Raw genomic sequence first — 25,044 nt, forward strand, 5'->3', positions numbered from 1 at the left:
CTGCCCTTCCTATGGTATTACAGGTCATGTGTTACATGTAGAGAGATTATTTGCTGAATGAAGCACTAAATTGGATAATTCTGTAATCATTGGAACTAATAGAGCCTTTCTTTTTCCATGCATCAGTATTTCATGACAGCTTGTGAGCTCTTAATAAGTCTTCTTCCTCACATTTAGATCTCTTGGATGTAGCTTTTCAGGTGTGTGTATGAACTCAGCCAGTTCCCTTTTCTCTGGGCCTGGCATCTCAGACTGATTTTTGTAAAGCTTTATAAACACAAAAAAGCCTTCAGAGCACTGAGTTTCTATTCAACTTCAGTTCAAATAAGCAACTGAGTTGAAGCTATTTAGAGAAGCGTGACTGCATGCACCTCGTTTTTTTTTTTTAGAAAAACAGGCTGAAGTGTCAGTTTCCAATTAGCATCAGTAGTGTCATATTTAATGTTTTATTCAAAGAGCATCTTAGGAAGTATCTCTTAGAGGCCAATTTCTTTTCGGGCAAAAATACCTGAGCTAGCTTTGAGGCATATGCCAGCTGTGGTTTATCTCTTCGTGGGAATCAGTTAGGCTAGCTCTGGACCCTGGTGAAACCAACAAGGACAAAAGCAAGACTCAAGACGTGCTCTCTTCTCCCAGACACGATTACCTCTCCCTCTTTTCCCCTTCTGGACTCTCTTTCCTCTCCTGGAGGTGTTCCACATTAAAGCTGTGGGACTTTGGTCTGGAGAAGAAAGAGCGCCTCTCATCTTCTGCTTTTGTCCTTGTTGGTTTTGCCACATGATTTGGGTACCAGTTTGCCATACTAATGGATCAGTGCTCTGTGCTGCTTCTGAGGTAGCACATCAGCCGAGTTCTCAGCTTTACAGATTTATCTCCCTGTTATTGCTGGGGAGACAGGGTGTGCTGCAGGGGCCTCTGCCACCTCACCTTCCCAGACACAGTTTGTGGCAGGTGATGGAGACGCAGGCAGGAAAGCTGGAGCCTGCTGAGCAGGACACAGGCTGGCAGTTTTCATCTCTAGAAACCTTAGACCACTGAGATCATCTCTGAGCCAAGTCTATTAGCAATTGGTATTTTGCTTGTTGCAAAATAATCACCTTCCCTTCTGTAACTTGGCAACTCCTATTAACGTTTACATATGTACTGTCTTTCAGCAGCCCTAGTGACCTTAGGGAATTCAAACCCACTGGCCAGATGAGCTCATTCCCACTCTGCAAAGTCATGTTAGCTGGCCTTGGCGGCCTGTGTGTCCAGCTTATCCGTATGGATATGGGTCACAAACCTAGATGCTAATTGATCCATATTCTTAGACTAGACAGCATATAGGAAGCCTAAAGGGAGGCAAGTGGATTAATCTCCTCTGTTTGTTGCACTAGATTTTTAAAGAATTGTCAGGATGTTATATTTGAATGCTCATATGATGTGTTTTGTGAGATATCAGCCAGAAGCCTAATGCCACTTGTACAGGTTCTAATTACATGGACTTTTCACAAATCTTTTACAAGTTTAGGTGGCTATCTTTCACTAGCAGGGAGTTTTCAAGAATGGTATTTAAGAACAACTGATCTGCCATTGCCCTGAAAAATTATCTGAGCAAACTTGACCTGAAAATGCATTGCTATTTTGCCTCAGTGGTCTTCAGATATCAGTTTTATTGTCACATTTTCAAACAATCCTGACTGAGTGTCCCAGTAGAAGCATTACACTACTTAGTCATCTTGAGGAAGGGGGCAGCTTCTTGAGTTAAAACTTCAGGGAGTGAAATAGGAAGCATGTGATGTCAGAATGTCTAGAGGGTTTGGAAATCTTGATGTGCCATCTGATGGAAAATCTTCCAAGGTTTTCAGCTTTTAAGTTTTAACCAGAGCAGGGGAAGCAGGCTGAGGGATAGTGGAAAGACCAAAAAAGTGATGGTGATGTGAGAAGGCCCTGGTTCCCCAAAATTGGACTAATGAGGTAGTGTGAACATGGTTGTCTTCTTCTGTGCCGTCAGCTGTAATGCAGGCAGTTGCAGAAAGCTGTTTTTCTTTGCAGCTCTTGTGTTGGAGACACCTTTCTCTTGAAGAGCGTGTCATTTGACAGGTTAGTTAGTAGCTTCTCTCCTGGCAGCACAGACCATGCTATTGCAGCTGAAGACTTAGGGCTTGCTTGAGGCTCAGAAGGCTGTGCTGATGTGGCACAGGTATGGTGGTCATCCTGTAAAACTCTGGGTTGCTACAAATCACAGTGATTGTGCCTGTGTCTAGGCAGGTGAAGGAAGTCCTCAGCTCCAGCTGCCACAGATGTGTGCCTTAATCATCAGGTTAAGTTTCTGTACAGATGTTCTCGCTTGTGTAGCAAGCAGGATACATCCATAAGTCTGCTGGGAAGATGTGGAGCATTTTCCACATTCCTGGAAGGTTGTGCACGACACAGAACAGCCATGCAGATGGTCCCACCTAAGTTCTACATGAATTCTGTTTATTTACATGTGTTTGGCTGATGTCTCAGAGAATACCGTGCCTCCTCTGCATGTTTACTGGCAGGTGCTTTCTGCTAGTTGTGACAACATGGGAAGCTCAATGGGAATGCTGTTCAAAAATGGTGCCAGCCTCCATAAACCTCTTCTGAGAGGTTTGAGGTACCTTCCCATGTCATATGTTAACACAAGCTCATTACTGTTGTCATTATAAGCGCTGTAATATTTGCTTGTTTGACTCAGTGGTAGCACTACTTGTAGTGTTTGAATGTTAAAGCTGCTCTATCTCCTGGCTTCTGCTTCAGTTAGCAGAGAACATAATTTACCACAGTATAGATTATTTTTCCCTTCAAATTTATTGCTGCTTATGGAGTGGCAATCTGCAGTCTGCTAAGCTGTCTGTTAGATAGAGCCCCAGTTTTCTCCCTATGGTGTGGCACAGAGATGCAATGTTCAGGCACTGAGCTCTGTTTTGGAGTTCCACTCCCATGGTAACAGACACAGCTATGAATATTTAATAGCAAGGGATTCCCATTTTTCCAAGGAAGTGTTGTCATATTTCAGCAACAATAAAACATCAGATGATAAAATTAAATCCACATGAATGAGAGAGAAAGAAGTACTCCAAGCTGACCTTCCTACTGTGCCCAGCATCATGAGATGCTTTGAACCACCACTCCTCAGGGAGATGAAGGATGGCTCTCACCAAGCTTCACACACAATTGTCTTGGAAAAGAGAGCCTTTCATAAGTAAGATGATTATCTGCTTCAAAGATGTGTGATCTTTTGTGGCCAGTCATGTTTAATGAAAAGAATTGGGTTCAACTTCCAGTTTCAACAAGCTGGATTCACAATCTAATTTGGGGATAGAAAACAACTTCTTAGCACAGAGAAAATGGTTAAAGTGGGAGTGAAAATTAGATTGTTCTTGCAGTTCTCTTACTAGAGCCTTCATCCTATTAGAAGGAGTGTTTTCCCTGGAGCTGAAGGATGGTTCAACGTCTGCCAATGCTCAGGCCCCAAGAGAATCTGCCTTCTGTCAGTTTATTGTATAAAAAGCTCATGTGTGGTAATTTTTTGTTTTGAAACTTTGAGTTCACTGACTTTTAACCTGGAGTGGCTCAAAAGTACCTTTTATAATGAAACTGCTTTCTAGTCTTGTGAAAGTACTGCATTCATCAGTTGGATGTGTTACTATCAATCGTTGCAAATGTTTAAACATAACATGTTTGCTCATTACTGCCTTTTTATGTACCTTAGTAGAATGGGTTTTATTCTTTAATAGTTCTGATATGTAGACCAAATTGAAAGTGGATTAAAATAATTTATATTTTAAAAAAACACTTTTTAGGCATGACAGTTTAAAAACGCTGGAGGAGAGTACTTCAGTTAAAATAATTTTGTAATGAGCTTATTGTTACTGTAAAGAAATCATGCAGTGTAAAAGAGAAGTATTTCCTTGCTATATATGCTCCAGACAGTATTTGAGCACTGTCTTTAGTGGGGAATGTGTACCTTGTGTCACTGACTATTATAAACATATTGTGCAAATAAATGCTTGCACTGACCAAAAGGTTAAAAATAAAATCTTTCTCAGCTACCACATAAGAAAAGCTTGTGCACTTTTTTAACCTACAAGCCTATGATGTTCCATCCAGAGAGCTGGGTTCTCATCTTGATGGTATTTAATCCCCCAGCCTTGCTTGCACTTCTCTTGATTTCCAGTAGGATAAAAGTACTGTCAAGCTAAATTGGTTTTATGATAATACTTAGGTTTGCTTCCATCAAACTAAATGGAAATTTTCAAAAGCGGGTGAAGGCCAGACTTCTGTTCCTATGAGTTCATCACAAATTCAAAAGAATCTGTTGAGTTCCCTGAACCAACTAACAGCATGACTACTTGTGCTGTCATAAATGTGAGGGAAAGTCTGCAATTAGGAAGGAAAATTGCATCCTAATAACATTATATTATAGGTGCCAGAAATGGCATGGGTAGTCCTTTGCTTCTCTGTAGCAGCTTTGCTGTCACCCTGGTTTAAATTGGTGAGATTTTCAAAAGAAGCACAAGTGATTTATGAGAGGAGATTCCTTCTAAAAAATTAAAAATATGTATTCTCATTCCTTCAAATCACTGGAGATAAACCCCTGAAGATGGTCCAATCACTTGTTTCTCTGTGTTACTGATAAAAGCAACTTTCTGCTAAGTGTTTATGTACAGATGAAGTTGCTTTCTGCGTGTTTATGTACAGATGAACCTAGCAAGTTTTTTGTTTGATGTGTCATACTTTTGCCTCTAAATTACACCTGAACTTTTCCAAAATTGTCTACTATATTGAAAAATACATAAGAAGTTTTTGACAGGTTCCTTCTGTAGCTCACTATTCTATATCAATACTTAGAAACTTACATCAAGTTTGCAGTATTTGCCTGGAACAGTAAGCTAAGGAATATCATCAAGACAATATTATTATCTGTCTGGAGGGTCTCTGAGGGTCCCGAGGGTCTCTGTCTGGAGGCAGTGCCTGGCTAAGGATTGACCTGTTGGCAGATTTGCTGTCAGTGCTGTGCACCACGACCTGGAGGATTCTGCTCAAGCATACCTGAGATCTCTCTGAAGTGAGAGGAACAGTGTATTTTAAGGTCTGTGTAGACCAGTGGTGATGCTCAGCCAGGGTTTCATTTCCACACTGGAGAGGTGTGCACCTCCAGCTGTAAGAGTGGCCCTGCAGTTCTGTTGGAGGAAGAAGGAACTCGGTTCATTTGGCTTTTTGGTTTGCACAGCAGTAGATTAATCTATTAAATCATGGACCGTAATGTTGGGTGGTACAGCTCCTTCCTTTGTCTCTTTTTCTCACTGATTTGACTCAGTGCTATCCAAGTGTCTTTATGTTTGCTGTCTTGAAAAGGGGAAGGCCTGGGAGCTGATATTAAATGATAATTAATGGCTCACAGCATTAATACTGAGTTGGACCCAAAGCTCTCTTTCCCTCATCATTGGGTACTGTGCGTGCAGTAAGTGTAGACATCTAAGAGCTTTGCAGGGCGAATGAGTGCACTGACTGGTTCACCTAATGCACATTAATTGTCTCCTTGCCCTCAAGTCTTGATGTCACCCTCTTTTGTCAGGTGCCAGGAGCCAGCTGAGCAGAACCCTTTTCTTCTTCATTGGAAGGCATGGACATCATGCCCTAGATCCTGAATTCAGTCTGGTGCTTCTCAGCCAATGATGCATGTACCAGAAGAGGGAAACTTGAAATCATCTTGCATTGGTGGCAGGTTCGGGATAGGCTGTGAGTCAGGGGAGAGAAGTCTACTACTGTCGTCATTGCTGTCTGTCCTACCCTTCAGCTCCCTCCCCTGCCTGTCCCAGGGCAGGAGGGAGACACCTGAGGAAATTTAGGCTTTGGGGGCATGACAAGGGTCCACCAGGCGCTGCTGTTGTTTCACCTCAGGCTGGAGCCCCAGCTCTGGCATGCAAAGCCCAGCTGTGCCTCCAGACACACCATGGTTGTCTCAGCTGCTTCTGTAGGAGAACCCTCCTGTCTGGCAGACTATGCAGACAGTTCTGCTGAAAGCAGACCTGGGCACCTTGGGAACTTTGCATGTCTCTGGATGCTTCAGAGCAGGTTTCCTTCACTCCTTTGCATGTTCTCAGAGGCCAGTCTGGAGCAGAAGCGGTGACCTGGTAAAACCAGCCCAGGCAGCCACCAGCAGCTGCAGCTGGAAGTGGTTACTGTGCTTGATACTCTTTAATTGTACCTCAGCTCCAAGCAAGCAAAGACACAGTTCCCTTGTTTTTCAGCCATGGGAGTTTAAAAACCATTGTTGCCTTGATGTTCTATCACCTTGGCAGCCCTCTTCTCCACAGCTGTTGGATGAAGGATGATGCTTGCTGTTGGGAAGAGACCTGACCAAAGTCAGCCAGTGCTGCAAAGTGGGTAGTGGTGGGGGAGCAAGGGCAGGACTTCCCTCTTGCTTTTCATGGGTGTCCAGGTGCTCAGCCATGTCTCTAGAAGGGTTACTTCTACCTAGGGGGCCCGGGAAGCTGCTGAGTTCTTACACACACACACACAGTTTTCACTCTTAAGAAAAAGCATTTTTGCTGTGCTGCTTGTGACATGATGGTCAATGCCCTGCTGTGTGCCTTTTCCTGCAGACAGCTTTCCCTGTATGTTGGAGGAGCTGTAATCCGTGATGGAATTGGGCAATAGGCCTCACTGCTGGAGAAGGGTGCTTTGGGAAATGCATGCAGGGTTAGACTTGGTTGGAAGCTCAGAGACTTGGGAGAAAATGGGAGCAAAAAGGAGGAAGCTGCTGGGAAGTGACAATGTTTGGAAAAATCAGCTTTGTTATGTCCTGTCATAGGAAAAATTCACTGAGGTGAAGAAACAAGGGGGAAAGGCAGTCTAACAAGAACAGCTTGCTAGACAGAGATGTAGCTGTGTGTCTAAAAATTAATGTTTGGAATTTACCTTACTACAGTGTGTTAGCACCCTGTGCAGTGCCACTTAGATTCGAATGAGAAGGCTGTGCCTTAGTTTTTGATAAATACAAAGGCAAAAAATAATATACAGGCACACATAATTGAAAGCAAGAAAAGAGTGGGGGAAAAAAAGTAGTAGTGTTTCAAGCAAGTTAAACTTCAGCTTTTTTTCCCTTGAAGGCTAACAAGATCACTGGGGAGGCACATGTGTGTAAAAAACCACTCAGTGTGTCTCACAAACAAAAGCATTTGTGCAGATTTGTAGAGAAGTTGTAATAGCACAGCTGGAGTAACTCCAGGGGAATCTGTAAAAGTCTGTGCGTAATTAGCACTGCCTTTTGAATACACAGTGAGAAAAAGTCAGTGAATGCCAAAAAAATCAGCGAGGGGAAAAAAGTATAACCCGAAGATTTGGAATTTGGTTTAAATACAACTACTAGCTCACTACAACCCCGACCAAAAAAAAAAAAAAAAAAGAAATGTAGTGTGTGGGAGTTCATTGCAGTTGTCTCAGCAATCGGGCAAAGCACATAGCTTTCAGAATTAGTTTGAGTACTGGAAAAAAAGGAAAAATTTATGCTTTCATGGAAAATGACATTTCTTAAAAAACAAGTACAAAGAAAAGGTTACTGTTCTTGCAGAAAGAACCTTCAGAGCCTGTGAACATGCTGTGCTCCTGAAGCATGTTATCAAGGAGCAGCTCAGTGAGCCCACCCTGACCACGGTGCCAGGAGCTGAGGTCATGCTCATACTGAAAGAGAAGGAAAAAGAAGGACGTTCCTTTCATGCATTTTAAAGCCATTATCTTTATAGCTTGTCCTTGTATTGTATATCTTTATCAAAAGAAACACAGACATTTTTTTGCATTTTCTGAAAGTGATCACAGTCTTTTTAGGTCCTCAGAAAAGAGTATTTTAAAGGACAAGTTTTTTTTTTCTAGTTTGTTGAGCTTTTTTTCCTGTAGATCACAATATTGATGGAAATGTTATTGTTTAACTCATCCGTGATGCCTGCTGTCTTCTTTGGCAGGTGCTACTTTGGAGTACATCCCTCATGGCCAACTTGCAAACACACACTTAACTTCAAATTTGCGAACACTGAAATTGGAGCAGGACACTGTGCCCACTCAGGAGGAGAGGAAGACTCCCCTGGTGGAAGCTGCTCGGGGAAGGAAGTCTTTTTCTTCTCAGGATAAAGCTCTCACTCCAATTAATCTGACGGATGATCAGCTTGCCTCAGGTCTCTATGGTAATAATTGGCTCACATTCACCTTTCATCATGCTGGTGGAAAGACAGTTAAAGAAGGTTTTCAATATTCTAAAAAATGCAAAAAGCAGGAAAATATGCAGCTGAGGGGAAATTCACAGTGTGACACTGCATGTCTGCAGGTAGTGATTAGGTTTTAAATGGCAGATTGTAGCACATCAGTGAAATGCCATTTAGTGTTTTCCTAAGAAAAATCTACTGAAAGATAAAGGGTTAATAATTAACTTAAATTTGTATGCATCTTTTACCTTCCTTTGTATAGAGATTGGTTTAAAAGATTTTTCAATGACTACTAAATCTAAAAGACCATCTTTGATTGAACCTACCTGTTGAATAGTTTGTTAAATATGCTATATGTATTGTTAAACATGCTGTCTGTATTAATTGTGTTCATTCTGGCATTCTGCTGCTCTCTGACACTAAGAATTAAGATTTTGTTAACAGAATAACAGATTTAAGTGTTAAAAGTTTTTCACCAATAGCAAAGAAAAACAAAAAGCTCTTGTCTTTTCTTTAGGTTTTCATGAAGATTAGAAGCATGTTTTAAGGTGGAAAAGTTAGGCTTAACTAGTTTCCACAGCTGATTTTGAAGCTGTTCTTCTGTATTTCCAATGTGCATGTCAAACCATGACTGTATATATATTAGAAAACCCAGTTTCAGATGGTAAATTACAGATAGAGCTGCTGAAAAATAGAGAGTTATTTTGCAAAATCAGCTATAATGCTGCTGCATTCAAAGCTGGCTACAGATTTATACTGATATGTATGCTTTATCTCCCTTTCTAATAGTATGTACTAATAATGAGAGCACACTTAAATCTATCATGAAGAAAAGAGATGGGAAGAAGGATTTAAGCAACACCAAGAAGAACCTGCAGTTTGTTGGCATTAATGGCGGGTAAGAGACCTGTCTCCAAAACATCTGTTACTGTAGCACTTTTCACAGCAGGAAGAAGAGAAGGAACCCAGAAACACATGCATAGGTTTGGGCTGTCCTTCAGACTGAGGTGCAACCACTGAGTGTAAGGATCAGAAGGAAGAACTGAACAGCTATTAATCCTCTTGTGCTTGCAAGTCATATATGGCATCAGTCTCAAATACCTGTACATTAGATTGCTGCCACATTTACCACAGGAAAGTGAAACAATCTCAGACAGCCACGAGGACATTTCTCAGGCAATGCTGTAGTAACCAAAATTTATATATATCTTTTGTAGCTGACAAGCACAGCATTATACTATTAAACAATACAGCAAGAGATGCCATTGCTGTAGAATTAATTTTTCTGTCTTTGTATTCGTATACAAATACAGAGGACAGTATGGAAAATTGTCTTCTTTTAAAATATTACTTGCCCTCCCAGAATGTTTTGAAGACATTTTTAAAGTGGTTTTAAAATGGTTTCATCCAATTGTTTTCATATAGCTTTTCTAGCCTTTTCCTCAGATTAGTTTTTCTTTAGTACAAATGTTTTGTGTGGTATATAGCCTAAATATCTCAGTTACCTAATTTCCTACATATTAGCTAAAAGTATCATTACATATATTGAGGGAAAGTTATCATAGGTTTGTTAGCTTCCCTGCTTATATCTGCCTAGTAAGGCAGTACAATTTATTCTGAACAAAGTAATTTCATTCTGGTGATAAGGCAAGGTCTGATAAAATGTTAAGACATTTAAAAGAGGTTGTTCTTCTTTCTTTGCACTGTGTGTACATAATACTGGCAGTGTCATTTGCCAGTAACACTGAGTTCAGTGAGTAGAAGAGGTCTCCGAGGAAAAAAACAGGAGGACAAAGCTTTTGCAGGACATTTTTCCACTGCCAGTGCAAGCAGGCACTGACTGGTGCTGAATGGCGCAGCAAGCACCTCTGTCCCTGCCCGTTCTCCCCGTAGGTATGAGACCACATCCAGCGATGACTCCAGCTCCGAGGAGAGCTCCTCCTCAGATTCGGAGGAGGAGTGCGGGAGCCACGAGTACTCCTGCGACCAGCACCCAGAAGAGAAGCAGCCCGCCCCCCATGCTGCAGAGGTCTGCACCGTGGGGGCAGAGAAGGACAGTCCCCTCCCAGAGGGTGAGGCCGAGGAGGTGGAAATCAGAGAGAGGTAGGTGCCCACCCTCTCCAGAGTGTGGCATGTCACCTCTGCCTCCTGTCATGGAGCAAGCTGTGTGGGCTGTGCTTGTGGAGAAAGCATCAGCCCCAGCACTGGCTGACTGCTGCCCACTTCCCTCCTCCTCCTCAAGTGGGTAGCCAGAGGCAGCTTCATGGCAAAATGACTCTGTGTGAGCAGGCAGAAGATGTCAGAGGGTATCCTCTCCAGCAGCTGACTCCATTGACTTTAAATGATTCATTGGAAGACTCTGGTGCCTCCCCTAGCAGAGGCTCTCCCAGGTCACAGCTGGCACTTGCCTGGGAGCAGGCAATGCCTTGTTAATGTCCTGGCATGTAAGCAAACAAATTAATCTTGAGCCATGCACAACAGGTCAGCTGGCTGCTGCGAGTGCATCTTGCATTTGCACTTTCCACAGCATCTTGGGCATGGCACAGAGAGATGATGGGGTACAGCACTGAGGACACTGAGATCATGTGCTTCATATGATATGAGATTGTATACTGTAATACGCTTTCAAGGCTGCCATCACACACATGTCATGTTCAACATGTCATGTCTTAGGGTACTTTTCAAATTGCTGTGTAAGGTAGAATTTGACAGACAAGGCTGTGCTTTTTAGGCATATGGAAAGAATAAAGTGGTGAGTGTTCACTGTTTCTTGGTTAGCAAACAGCAAAAGGAAGTATGAACCGAGAGAGTGAAAGGATCTCTTACAGATAATGGGTTTGCCAGTGTGGTAATTTGGAAAATTAGGTAGGTAGAATAACAACAGTAAAAGAGCTAAAACAAAATAATGTCACGTTTCACTGGAGATGTAGCTTAGCATCAAGTTGTCTGTAATTGTCAGCTGTTAAATAAATGAGATGCAAAAATTAATAATTAAGACCTTGGAGGCCCTGGAGCTGTGTGTTTTTTGAAGAGCCTTGAGCTTACTTTATACAGTACTGTAGGATAGCCTGTTGTTTTACAGGTGGCATAAAAAAATGGGTAGTCTCTCAAAAGACCTTTCTGATTTTTATTTATAGTAGCAAGGGTTGATTGGGAAGAAGAGCAGCAGAACAGCTTAAGTTGTTCATACTTAAGGAGCACATTCCTTGCAAGCTGAGTGCTCTGGCAATGCCCTCTGAGGGAAGAGTCAGGGCATGTGGCCATGGTGCATGTGGCTGTGTGGCCATGTATGGCAGTGGTGGAGAACTTCACTGCTCTGTTAGCACTAGCAGCTGGCTGCTAATCCATGAGGGCCAAAATGCCCATCTTACACACATGAGTGTATTAGCTTCTTTGCTTTTTGGGAGAATTTTCCAGAAAAACTGCCATTATCCTCCAGGCAGGTTTTAGGCAAAGATGCTTGGCCAAAGCCTGGTACAGGCCTTCTTGACCTTTTTTTTTGGCCCACCATGAGTTTCGAAATTTGTAATGACAAGGGAGTAAAAATTAAGAGGGCTGGAGAAAGAGAGTAAATTTCCAGAGTGGGTGGGATGAGAAAGGCTAGTTCCAGTAAATGGGAGCTGGCAGGGAAGCACCTCTTGAGCTGTTTCCCACTGCTTAATTCTGTTTCCATCACAACTACTGGCATTTCTCCTTGTCAATCAAGTAATCAAAGCACACAGCATATAAAGTGTGCTCTGCAGTCACACAGCAGTAGGTGAGAATTCCCACTAGAAGGGTTGCCAAGTCTTAGAGCATGAAAGTGATGTGTTTCCCACTCTCCATTCCTGCTGCTCTTCCCACACTCATCTCCATTCAGTGTGGAGGGAGTGTCTGTGAGAAGAGCTGCCAGAGTGGCTTCTGCATGGTAGGAGCAGATGGCTTGCCTGGAAGCTTTCACTCCCAGACAACTTTCAGAAAAACAAATGTTTCTATACTGAAATGCTGATATAAAAATTGAAACGTGTCATGTATTTTGCTGTCTCCCTCAGGTACGAGCTAAGTGAAAAGATGCTTTCTGCCTGTAACCTGCTGAGAAACAACATTGATGACCCCAAGGCCTTAACCAACAAAGATGTGGTAAGCAATTCAGGTGAAAATTTTCTCTTGAGATGCAATAGAAAAACTTTAGCGAGAGGGAACTTCTGGTTTTACAGGACCAGCACTGCAGTGGCTAGGCAGAAGAGGATCTCATCTTTGCTGCAAGAGTCACAAAGCTCTTTCTACCAGGACACTTTCATCCAGAGAATATACTTGTGTTTTGTGTGCTTAAATGTTGTTGTCCCAAGGCACACACGTAAAAACAGTAACACGAAAATACAGTTTCAACACAGCTGTGCATTCCTTTGTTACTCCTGTGGTTTTTTTGGTTTAGCACTGGAATGGTAACTCTCAGACCTCACATTAGGAGGCTGCAGTGGGTGAAGACTCTGTTGCATCCTATGAAAAAACTTCAGAGTCTCTTCTGAAATACTAGGTGATGTGCCTTCTGAGTGCAGGATGCTGTTGGTCTTGTTTACTGCACTGGTGGTTTTTGTATCAGTGCTGCAGAGAGTAAGGAGGATTTATTGTTAAAACTTAAAAAAATACTTAAGTCTCAGGATATAAAATTGTATTTGCCTTCTTGGAAATTCCTCAGATAGGGATTGCCTCCTCTACTCTATGAGGAAAGCAAAGGAACACTGCTTGATGATATGAAATTGAATTTTGCATTTGTTACACTTGTGCATATAAATGGCAACAACTTAGTGTCATTCTCTTCTACTGTAGAGCATCTGGAGCTTCTTAAAGACAATAGTGTTGTCTCTATGACACAGTAATACTGTCTGTGTCCAGTGCTGACATCTGTGGTCCAGGGAATGTTTTGAAAGGGTGTTTCATACAGTTGTGACACATAGTTTTTAATTGTGTTTGTCCTTCACAAGTAGTTTAGGCATTCAAACAACAAATGCTTTAGTCCCTCTTGGAGTTGAAAGTGTCAAAAATGACAAAACCAGATTATGATCTCTGCCTTGGAAGTGTAATTTGAATTTACATTTTACTTTCTTGTGCCTAAAGTGTTTTCCAGTACAAGCAGTGCTTTGTAGATGGAAGCTGTAGACTGATCAGCTCTTCTCCTCTGTCTGCTGATAAATAAGTCTTGTCCAAACAGCTTAAATGTCAGTGTAGCTAAGGATCTGTATGAGTTGTCCCAACCTCTTCCAGCATACTCAGCTCTTGTAGCTACTGTTTACACCAGAAAGAGCTGTAGACTGCATATTTTTGAATGTGATGGATTAATTAAATTTTTTAACTGTGGTGTGTATTTAATAATGTGTGTGATACTGTGACTAAAAATAGTTTCTTATATAGCACTGATGTAAAATATTCTGTTAATGTGTTTTGTAGTACAGATACATAGGTAGCACTGGTCTGTGTAGAATATTTTCTCTTTACCAGACACAGACCACCTCTAGAGATACAGGTGTGTTTTCACTAGAGGCTGTATAAACTTTCTGAATGTCTTCTCTGCAAAATTGCCCTTGAATTTACTGGCTGCCTTGCAAGTGAGGGTTTATGAGAAAGACATGGTGGTCCTTCCAGGTTAGAGAAAGTGTCTCAAAGTCAGAGCTGGTGGTGAATGTGGAAGCCTTCTTGGCCCACAGTGAGATCTGCTCTACCTACCTTGTCACAACAGACAAGTCACCTGGCCTAGGAGGCTCCTACTCCCCGCTTGCAGTCCATACCCCCATGGGAAAGTTTATCCTGAATGTGTAGCCTGCATCTTCTCACTGCAACTAAAATCTCTTATTACTAAAGCCAGCCAGCCTTCAGGTGAAGAACAGGTTCTTCCTTTTTTTCCTCTTTTCTGCAACAAATGTTGCATGGTTTCTTTCCCCAGCAGTTCTTTTCAGCGGAGCTTCTCCAGTCCTTCCTGTCTGCCCAGTAAGTCAGATTTCCTTGACTTTTGTTCATTCTTGCTGCTTTTCTTTGAAACTGTTTCAACCAAATATTTTGTGTCATTCAGTGATCAGAGCAGACAAGATAGTCCAGGTGTTGTCTTCACAGTACTAGGCAGAAAGAAGGGACTTCATCACGTGCGATGCAAGCTATAAATCTGTCTATTCACCCCAAAACAGTATTTACCTTTTACATTACAATGTGATGTTGGGTTCAGTTTGTAATTGTCTGTAATGACCAGTTCTTCTTCTTCAGAACTGCTGTGCAGCCAATTCTCATATACTTTGTGCATTTGATAATTTGTCCCTCAGTATTGGGCCTGTCTGACTTAGCATGGTGTTAAGTCCAGTGAGAAAGTCTTGAGTTCATCAGTGATTTATAAACATAGTTAAGTATTTGATGGAAGTAGTTCTGCAGGTCTTTTTTTTCCATTCACCAGTATTTGATAACTGTTAAATCTGGGATTATTCTCACCCTGAAATTCTGTGCTGTCAGAGGTGAAAATCAGATGAAGTGAGAGGAAGTAAACGGTGGTTTAAAGCGGACTTTAATCAGGGGGGACGCTTCAGTCTCTACATCTTGTTTGTGAGCTGAATACTTTCTTCCCACATTGGACTAAAAAAGATTTGACCTGCATTGCTGACTTACAGGATGGAAAATCTTTTAAACAGATTGCCCATATGTAAATTTTTCTGTCTTGGTTTTGGCAGAGGTTTTGTTTAAATACCATCCAGCATGAGTGGTTTCGTGTCTCAAGTCAGAAGTCAGCTCTCCCTGAAATGGTTGGAGACTACATAACTGCTTTTGAAGAGATTTCTCCTGCTGTCCTCAGACATATCATCAACATGGCAGATGGAAATGGAAACACAGCTCTGCATTACAGTGTCTCACATTCTAACTTTGAAATTGTAAAGCTTCTTCTGGATGCAAGTAAGTTTGCTTTGTGTTTTTTTTTTAAATTATTCTTGGTTTTGCAATTCTCATGGATGAAATTCTTGATGGACTAGAGGCCAAGTTCCGTCTTCTTCCAGCAGGTGTTTTAACTGTTAACAGTTATGTGGTGGCTCACCTAGGTAGTCTAGAATCTTTGTTTCTAGTACTAGCTTTGGAGGTTCTTGAAGAAGATAAAAAAAACACTTAAGTGAATTACATACAGAGTTGAGATAGATAGCTGGATTCTTGCCTCTTGCACTGTAGTCCCAAGTTCAGCAGCACCAGGCTCCAGCAGTTTTCTCTGGAGGCAGCACAGCTGCTGTTCATCAGTCTGTAGGGTGCTGATGGAGGAGGATGCATTGATATATAAATACCATCTTAAACATGCAAGCTAGTCTAGCTTTGTCTAGAGCAGTGCAGAAGTTTTTTCTGGCCACCACATTGACTCATCTATGCTACTTTCCTGAGAAACTGGGGCAATATGGCATTCTGTCACAGAGACCATTTCCCTAGTGCGTAAGCAATCTCATTCTGCTTCATGTGGTTGCTTTTGTTGCCTCATTTTCTTGATCCTTTTGCAACACACGTGCAGAAAGGGTAGTGGCAAAGGGGAGACTGGAGTGTCTGCTCCCCACATTCAGTGTGCCAGATGGCATTCAGCAGAAGGTATCACACACTGGAATTGGTCCCAGGCTGGATGTTTAATCTCTTTAATCCTAGTTTTGCTCTCTGAGTGAAGTTTGTTTCTCTAAACTAGTTAAAAAACCTGTCACAGTTGATTGTGAAAGCTTAACTAGGCCAATGACATGTCTGGAGTGTAAGCCAAGCAATATTCAAAAATCCAGAAGGGTAGCATCAGATAAACAAGGATATGAATGACACAAATCTCAGCTTTGATAACCTAGCACATGTGTCACACATGCAGAGACTTCCTCAAGAGGAAAGGGAGCGCTTTGAAATTTCTGGTCCTTTTGAAGGCAGTCTGTGTTTGGGAAGAGTGAGTCACAGCAGGGGAATGCAGGGAATGTCAGGAGCGTGGTGAAACGGGGCAGGCTGGCTCTGCAGCACACTGTGGTAGGAGGAAACTGCCCCTCTGCTTCCCTAGGTGTCTCAGAGGAGCAGGAATTTGCTCATCTCTTGCTGGAAATCAGGACTTCTGTTATGGCAGCTATTTATATGCCCATGAACACCAGGGGTGTTATCTGCAAAATGTAATAATCATGACTAGTCCCACCTAGTTCTCTCTGAAGGAGAGAACTGCTCATGCCAGCACTTGGAAAATGTTTGCAAATAGGCAGATTCCTTCAGGTTTCAACAATTTTTCTCTGGACTGTGTCTGAATGGTCACTGTGGTCAGCTCTGCAGTATGGTGATATCACAGGTGGATTCTTAGACCAAGAACTCTGTGTCTGTGTTTGGTGAGAAGAGTGGACAAGATGAGGTGAGAGAACCCTCCAATAGCATGAAGCAGAGTCACCAAGAGGACAAATAGGAGAACAATTTCCCTCAGCCATATGGAAAAGGAGCTAAATGTGACCTCAGAAAACACACTCTGCTGAAGTAGTCTAGTCAGAGTAGGAGCACACCTCTTCTAAGTTATTCATTACTCAGGTTGTAATGCATTTAGCAGAATGTTGTGTTGTCTGGCTTCAGTGGCTTCACAGAAGTGATGTCTGAAAGAAGAATGGGTCTACTGGTTATCATCACCAACGTCTATTTAACCTGAAAAAATTTTCCATTTTTTTGACTGAAAAAATCATTTGCCCATAAATCTGAAGAATTTCCTGAGCCATTTTTGCTTGTTAAGATACCTGTGGTGCAATTTAGCCTCTAGTCTGCAGATAATGTTTATATAACGCTGAGTCCCTGCTTTCCAATATGATGAGCACACTGAAAACCATGCTGCCCAATAAACCAAAAAGCACTGCTGAATTTCTGCAGAATTTTAGGAACAGAGACAGACTGGAGGCAAGGTTTGAACAAAAAGGAGAACTCTTGTCAGTTGCTGGCTCTGATGAGAGGACTTGCCTGTATTTGTTCCCAGAGCAGTTTTGTTCGTTGTCAAATACACACTGTAGAACTGGCAGCAGTCTTTAATTTAAAGGGGCGGGTTTTTTGGCAGCTCCAAAATATGCTGAAGTACACTTGCAGATTTTTTAAGTAACACCAGTTGCAGGAAAATTGTGCTGAAGACACAGTCTTTGTGCTGAAGAGAAATATCTTTTCCATTGACCACGTGGCTGGACCACTTTTATTCTGCAGTATGGATGTCCTTGGGAGAAGAGCTTAAGGACTATCCTGGCAGTGTTATTCAGTATCATGCTAAATCTCAGACCATTTGCTTTCACAAAAGGAAAAAATAACGCACAAATAAAGCCCTAAATGATAACATATAAAATGTCTTTGTGCTCTCTCTTGTGTTGTACACATAGTACAAAAGAATTCTTTTCTTTGTCTGGCTCAAGAGCTCCTCTGTTAATTTTTTTCTTCTCCACCTTCCCTTGAATTGCATCCATTATGAAAGCAGTTGCTACTTTTTCTTTTTATAGGCTGCTCTACTGACAGTTTATTCAGTTGATTAGCACAATTACTGCTTTTTGGGTTCTTGCTTTCTGAACAAATTATGTCATCCCTCTGCAGATGTCTGTAATGTAAATCATCAGAACAAGGCTGGTTACACCCCCATCATGCTTGCTGCACTTGCAGCTGTGGAAGTGGAGAAGGACATGAGGATAGTGGAGGAACTGTTCAGCTGCGGGGACGTGAATGCTAAAGCCAGCCAGGTCAGTCAGACAGTTCACGAGGCACAGTTCTTACTGCTGTAGTCCTGTGCCTTTTCATTGTTCCTTCCGTGCTCCCATCCCTGCTCCTGCCAGTTTAAATGTTACTCTCATTTGCTTTCACCATTTGTGGGTTTTTTATGTATGTTTTTGATTGCTATATACAAAATGGAGCTGTGGAACAACAGTTGAGCCTCAGGTATGGACCTCTCCAAAAAATGAAAGTTGATCATTGTGTGAGAGAACTATTACTGAATTTTGGGTGGCATTGACAAAGTCTGCAGCATTTAGCTCCTTCGAATAAACTACAGCTGTCTGAAAATATTCATTCCATTAATACAATAAATACCTATGTGAATGTGGGATATATGATACGTAAAAGCTGTTTAAATAATGGCAATCAAAGCCTTGAGAGTACCATTTAAAATAACAATTCCCCCCCCCCCCGCACCAAAGAAACACAGTGTCTCAAAGAAATAGAAGTGTTTGTGCTTTGTCACTGATTGCCTCTGTAGTGATTTGGGTTTTTCTATTCTCTCCATGCAGGCTGGTCAGACTGCACTGATGCTAGCTGTGAGTCATGGCCGGATAGACATGGTCAAAGCTTTACTGGCCTGTGGTGCAGATGTCAATATCCAGGATGATGAGGGCTCTACAGCTCTGATGTGCGCTAGTGAGCATGGACATGTGGAGATTGTTAAGCTTCTGCTGGCTCAGCCTGGGTGTAACAGCACCCTGGAGGACAATGTGAGCTGCCTTTCAATGCTTCTGAAATCTACTTGGGGAATGTCTGACTCAGAGTGCCAACCACAATGAATCTTCTGCTTAATTGGTAGCAAGTGCTGTGATTATTTGGCTAGTATTTTTACTTTTCTAACAGACACACCTGGTAGCAATTTCTGTGGTTAGCTGTAGGTGTTTAGTGGCCACAACAGAAACAAACATTTGTTAGGTCATAGTTAGCTCAACACCTTTCCTTCTCACATTCCTGCTCCCTTTCAAAGGAGTTTTCTAGTTTTCAGATAAGACCTTATCTGGTGATTTAGGGCCTCACTGTCTTGCTTTTCTGTGCCCATGGCAAACATCAGCCCTACAATTCCTTTGAAACAATGTTCACACTGCTCCTACACCATGACTTCTGAGACTGTAGGTTTAGTCTTAGTCATGAAGCTACACTGTCCTGACGATAAACAGATACAGACTGTGACTTCAGTGCCAAGTGAGACACCTGCAGGGACCATTGCAGCCTACACTGTCAGCAGACAATTTGATCTATAGATTTCTCAAGCTTGAAAACATTGACTTAGCTCCTTTCTTGTTCTTGTTAACAATATTTCTTGCATACTTTTCCTTTCTTCCTATTGCTTTACCCACTGAACACTGAAATGGAACCTGGGTTTGGGATTTGGGAGGGCAGTGGGTGGTTATTTGTTGAAGCTGTTGCAGAGAGGCAAGGACATGATTTCTCTTCATTCACCCAAGTGCTGCAGGAGGCAGCTCAGTTCCTTGTGGTGCTAGCAGTGTGGAACTTCTGGCCAGAGAGGAAAATGTAAGAAGACCTCAGTCTAGCAAAAACTTTCAGGACCAGTCTAGATTATTGCTGCTTGGATGCCGTTAGCACTATCAGATACAAAATCAATAATTACAGTCTTTATGGGGACATGATAACTTAACTACTCCTGTGGCCAGTTTGATAGTTTCCCAAGCAGTTTGCTGCTTATTCACAGAATTGTCTGTGCTGTGAGATTGAGATTTTTAGCATTCCCTGAGCTATTCTGAGTGTCACAGTGATGCTTTTCAAGTCTGCGTGATCAGTAGTAAGCTGAGCATCATCTACTAATGTGTGCCACAGTGATTCAGCACCTCTCTTTAAGATCTTCTGTTGACTGGAGAGTGTTAGCTTTGCATTTGTCATGCATTATATTGCACTGTAGTAGACAGCTCTTCTAGCTCCCTGTCTGTTCAGGACAATTAGAAATTGCTACCTTTAGGCTCATAAGAAGACTTTCCATGTGGATGCTGTCCGTTGTGTCCCATGCTGGCCATTTGAAAACTGGTGCTACCCGTTCCAATACCAGTGCTACAGCAGTGGCTGGAATGTGTGCTCCATCCCTGTGAGACATTTCAAGTACTGGCATTATTGTAGAGTCTTCTGTGTGCAAGAGCAAAAGCCAGGCAGTGAACCAAGCACCAAGTTCATATCACAGGTTGTCTGACATCCATGTCTTCCTGGACCAAACATGGTCCAAAGGAAAATTAATAAAATACTCTTATTAGTTAGTAAGTAAAAGCAAATTAGTAAAATACTATTTCAGCTGTTTGTTTTTGTTCAGCTTTTTTGTTTCTATCCTCAACAGCTGTGGTTTATGAAAGCAGTGGTATCTTCTGAGAAACTAAGGTGGCAGTATTTGACTAGGAAAGTCCATTTGTTTGTATTTCGACTTCCATCAAGGACCATTTGGAATTATGAGTGCAATTTCTCTTAGTGTTGATGGGAGCTATGCCACAACAATTATCATTTTAACACAGCAATTATCATTATATCTGACCAGCATTTTCCCCTCCCTTATCATCTCTTCTACTTGTTACTGACGCTGTAGTTTCTCTGAGACACCCCAATCTTCTGGTCTTGCACAGCACTACATGTAACATTACTGTGATAATAGTGTGCTCATTCTTCCACAGCAATAATCGAGACTCCTTGTTTAGAAAAATTATGAGGCTTTGACAATTGGACTGCCTCATAAAACAGCAGTGCAAGGTTTAAAACAAAAGAAATTAAACAAGACTCTAAATTAACCTGTCTGTATGAGCAGTAGGGCCTCCACTTAATAACTGCACTTCTCTGTGGGCTGATGGGGCTTTTAAGAGGTCTGTTAAAGCATACAAGCACTAATTCTCTTATTTCTTCCTGTCTTCTCTCAGGATGGCAGCACAGCACTTTCAATAGCCCTGGAAGCTGGACATAAGGACATAGCAGTTCTCCTCTATGCCCACGTCAACTTTTCCAAAACCCAGTCACCGGTTAGTACACAACCTCCTGTAGGCTATGTTTTAACTTGCTGCTGTTGAACATAATAGTGAAATGTAAATAAGAAATTTACTCCCTGACAGCTGTATAGCAGTACAGCACATGAAACTTTGGCTTTTACTTGTAAAGACCATTTCTGTGCTGGTGAGTGGAATGTACTTTTTAAAATACATACTGACTGCAGAAGGTTGAAGCCTGGCTGAGGGATAGTTCCTGCTTCTCCTAATTACCATGGGGTACAGATAGCTGACTAGCAAGGTTCACTGATTCTGGCTAGTGTACAGAGGTGCTGTTGTATTACTTTAATGGCAATTATTGACCTGGAAACTGAAACATAGCTGTTCTAGGTGTTTTGGCAGCTATGCACCCTTCCTGTAGCCCTGACTCACTCTCCTGATAAACTGCTGCTAAACACCTCACTGTCAAAACAATATGCACTTGCAGTTAGTAGGCTGTATGACAGCTGGCACTTTTCTTCCTAAAATTAAAAAAAAAAATAATCTGTACAATTAAAGGTAAGGAATTGAACAGAGTAATTCTGAGTGTTGTGTTTTCAAGCTGGCTGGAATAATTTCTCTTTGATTAACTGTTCTTTATTCTCTTTTAGGGCACTCCCAGGCTTAGCAGAAGAACATCTCCTGGTCCCACCCACAGAGCCACATTCGAGTAGTAGTGTATAAATATCTGTAAAAAATCTCTATGCCATCTTTAAGCTGCTAAATGTTACTGTTTTACTGAGACAGATACTGAATGTAATTGTCTTGTGCCTGAACTCACCAGCAAAGTGAAAGCAGAGATCTAGTGCTAAAGGTAGAAAACTGTAAACTTGAAGCAAGCGTATAGTTAAGTAGTGCTCTGTGGAGAACCTTAGCCAGAACTGTTCTTTTGCTCACATACTCATCTTTCTGTACACTGGCATAAATCCTCTTTTTCTTTGTTGTAGATTGTCCTTCCTTATGTTATGTGCAGATTAAGACTTCTAAAGCTATCCATGCAGAGCTGTCCCAGTGGCTTGTTTTTAGTCATTCTAAAGTATATTTACTGTGCTTAGACTTCATCACAGTAAACTTTTCATAAATTTCATTCCAACATGATTTTCATGTTTTTAATTACTTTGAAATTCAGAAGTTGCTGTTGCTTATGTAGTCAGTTCCATGGATCTTGAGCTGGTGGGTGAGTGGGTAGGTATTGGGGATAGAGCCTCTTGTCAGGTCTGAAGTTCACTAAATAAGTTGTTGCTAATTGGGGATAATGTATAACTTTTTATATAAAAGATACTAGTATCTATAAAATTAACTCACACAGTATTTTCAACATTTTATATTCCATAATAATTAAAACCTACATGAAGAATTCCATGTTCTGTTACCATATTTTTATTAACTGTTTCAGTCTATAAGCTCCATACATGTTTATTGGAGAATAAAATTAGAGGTACCAGCTGTATATTCCCCTTGAGTGTAATTGAGTGTACATCTTGGTGCGTATTTATGGAATGCTATTACCTTGTCATATTCACTTTAGTCAAGTGCGTTGAAATGTTTGAAGTGCCTTAGACTCTTGCCATATTTTCAGAATAAAATTTCATTATGCTGTTTTACTCCTCTCCTGTTTTACTTGTGATTTGCCATCATCCAGAAAGGCTGCACATTACAACTGCAGCAGGAAAACAAGCTAAATTGGAAAATCAAGGCAGGGAGGACTGGAAAGTCCCCACATGAGGTTTTTCCTTTGCCCAAGATGATCTGCCTTTGCTTGTCTTGCACAGGGTGCACCCTTTGCTGTTTGGTTAAGAAGTGACCTCTCTCAGCCATGTGAAGGATCTTGGGGAGGTGTTGAAGGACTGTGTTCAAGCAGTTCACTTGAACTGATAAGCAGTTAACTGAAATAAAAGCCTTTGAGCTTTAGCTTGCGAGCAGCCCTGGCTACTTGGTGAAGGAGATGCTTTTTAAATGGCATGGAAACAAGTGCTAAGCTAGTGCCTGTGTATCCCTGTCAGTTCTGGCCTACCTGATTGGGCAGAAATACACCTCAGTGCCTTCCTTCAAGGGATCTGAACAGTTCCATTACTCTCCGTCCTTTGTCCTTCTCTCCCTAAGTCCTTATCAAACATGAAATAGGAACCCACTGAAGCCATTCTCACTTGGCCTGCATTGACTTGGTGACTTGGCATGCCAAGGAGTCTCTGTGGGCCGGACGTGGTTTGGCCCAGCAGTGCAGATACGGCGTGATAACCTATGCCAGAGTAGTACCCCAGTGCTTGGGGTGTCTCGTGAGCGAAGGGCAGCTGAAGTACCTCTGACAGGGGGAGACACAGCATAGCTGTCCCAAATAAGCCCCCCTGCCCCTTGATGTCAGTCAGTTTTTACTCTTGCACTTCTCTGGCCAGCTTTTCCTCTCACTCTTCACTTAGCATCTGTTAATGTGTGGATGCTCCCTCACCTGGATCCTATGTGCTAGATATAGAGGCACATCACCCAGCAAGCCAAACTACTGTGAAAATAAGGTCTTTTCTCTGACACAAGACTGACAGCAAAGAGCAGCGGCAGCTGCCAAAAATAACAAACAAATACAATAAAAAACCAACCAAACAAAAAAAACCTAACAACACAAAAAGCTTCATACCACCAGAAAAATGCCCCTCACTTTGCCATCTTTGTCAAGAGTCAGTGGGTGCAGGCTGTCCTGGATAGCAAGGTGCTGCACCCAATAACCTGAGGTTGTGTCAGACATACTACACAACAGCAGTGCAAGCTTCCCAATGAATTCCTCATTCACTTAAGATCTGGGCGATCTTATCATTAAACAGAATTAGTGCAAGTTGGATCTCCCTGGCTTGGGCATGGCAAGAGCTTCTTTTGAGTCTTTTTCAGATCTGTTGAATATGTTTGCTCCAGTTTGAACAACTGTCTGGAAAGCAAAGTCAAGATAATCTGTTCTTGTCTTCATGAGTTTAAAATAAACACGGGGCTAGAGATAAACAAATCAAGCTGAAGAAGTGAAGAAAATGGATGACTGCTTTAGTCTTTCTCTAGAACTTAATCTAATTTTACAGAAAATCCAGTTCACTTGCCTGTATCTCATGGATTAAATTCTTGTCTAGCAGGAAGACATGCTGCCAGAACAGAATTTGGAGAGCAAAGAGGTTTCTAATTTCAGTTTTACCAAGAATATATTTTATCTTTAGCACTGGGTTGACTAAAACTAGACTACTGGTGCTTTTTTAAGGGAGTTAGTGATCATACATGACAGTAGTATTAGGTAATCTTTAGAGGAGCAGGGAGTTGGACTTATGTGTCTGTTCTGACTTGAGATATGCTGTGATTCTGTGACACTGTGATGGCAGTTTTAAAGCATGTGGATTATGCTCCAAAGTCTGACTTTGATAAAGAGTACACTGAGCAACCCAATAATGTCCTTTTCAGTAGTGCCTCTGTATTGCTGTAGGAAATAGGTTAATTAGTAACATGTCTAATAGGTCTTTGCCCCAAAAATAGTTTTTAAACTATGATCTCTGTTGCTGTGCTACTTAGCTTCAATTGCACATGATATTTGTACATACTGTAGCCTAACCCCCTCTTTGTACATAATGGAGCTAAAAGAAGAATGTGAAATGCCCATGAATAATGGCTTTCCATAGCAGACGGCCATGACTGTTATTTTCCATGTCGGAACAGATTTCTGTCTCTCCCTCCATAAATCAGTGGGAGTCCTGGGCATGATGGGACTCCTGGATGTGCAGGATTTAAAACAATTAGTCCAGTAATTTAGGTGACTAATGTCACAGGGAGAATCACTAAATGTACTTAAATACTTTTTTTTTACCTGCAACAAAACCACAAGGAGAGTAATGTGGAATAAATATTCTTTCCTTTTTTTCTTTGGTGTTCTTCCCCCAGTCCTGAATACAATTGGTGTATCTGAAATTAAAACATTTTTTAAGTGACAGAAATCTGTGGAGGAATCTTACCACCGTAACACCATACAAATGTCAAACTATGTAACTTGGAGTGCCTGGATTTATTTAGGTGCCATTTTCCCGGTAAGCAAAACAAACTAACTGTTTAGAGCTTCAGAAAATGTTAGGTGAAGCTGTGGGCTCTGCATTTCTGTG

The 25,044-nt window shown here is 41.6% G+C and overlaps 1 protein-coding gene across 5 annotated transcripts in view; it reads left to right on the forward strand.

The window, feature by feature from the left end:
• Positions 1–22,530, forward strand: part of KANK1 (KN motif and ankyrin repeat domains 1) — a 129,672-nt gene extending 107,142 nt beyond the window's left edge. For 4 of the 5 annotated variants that reach the window (XM_063181142.1, XM_063181144.1, XM_063181143.1 and 1 more), the window contains 9 exons: positions 7,971–8,189; positions 8,997–9,105; positions 10,101–10,310; positions 12,239–12,326; positions 14,897–15,116; positions 17,760–17,902; positions 18,446–18,646; positions 20,825–20,923; positions 21,538–22,530. In XM_063181142.1, coding sequence (XP_063037212.1) covers positions 7,971–8,189; positions 8,997–9,105; positions 10,101–10,310; positions 12,239–12,326; positions 14,897–15,116; positions 17,760–17,902; positions 18,446–18,646; positions 20,825–20,923; positions 21,538–21,600 — 1,352 coding nt within the window. In that variant the 3' untranslated portion in view covers positions 21,601–22,530. The remainder of the gene's footprint in view (positions 1–7,970; positions 8,190–8,996; positions 9,106–10,100; positions 10,311–12,238; positions 12,327–14,896; positions 15,117–17,759; positions 17,903–18,445; positions 18,647–20,824; positions 20,924–21,537) is intronic. The other variant, XM_063181141.1, reaches the window with a different exon arrangement.
• Positions 22,531–25,044: the final 2,514 nt, after the last annotated feature.

This window comes from Melospiza melodia, chromosome Z (assembly GCF_035770615.1).
Source record: "Melospiza melodia melodia isolate bMelMel2 chromosome Z, bMelMel2.pri, whole genome shotgun sequence".
Lineage (NCBI taxonomy): Eukaryota > Metazoa > Chordata > Aves > Passeriformes > Passerellidae > Melospiza > Melospiza melodia.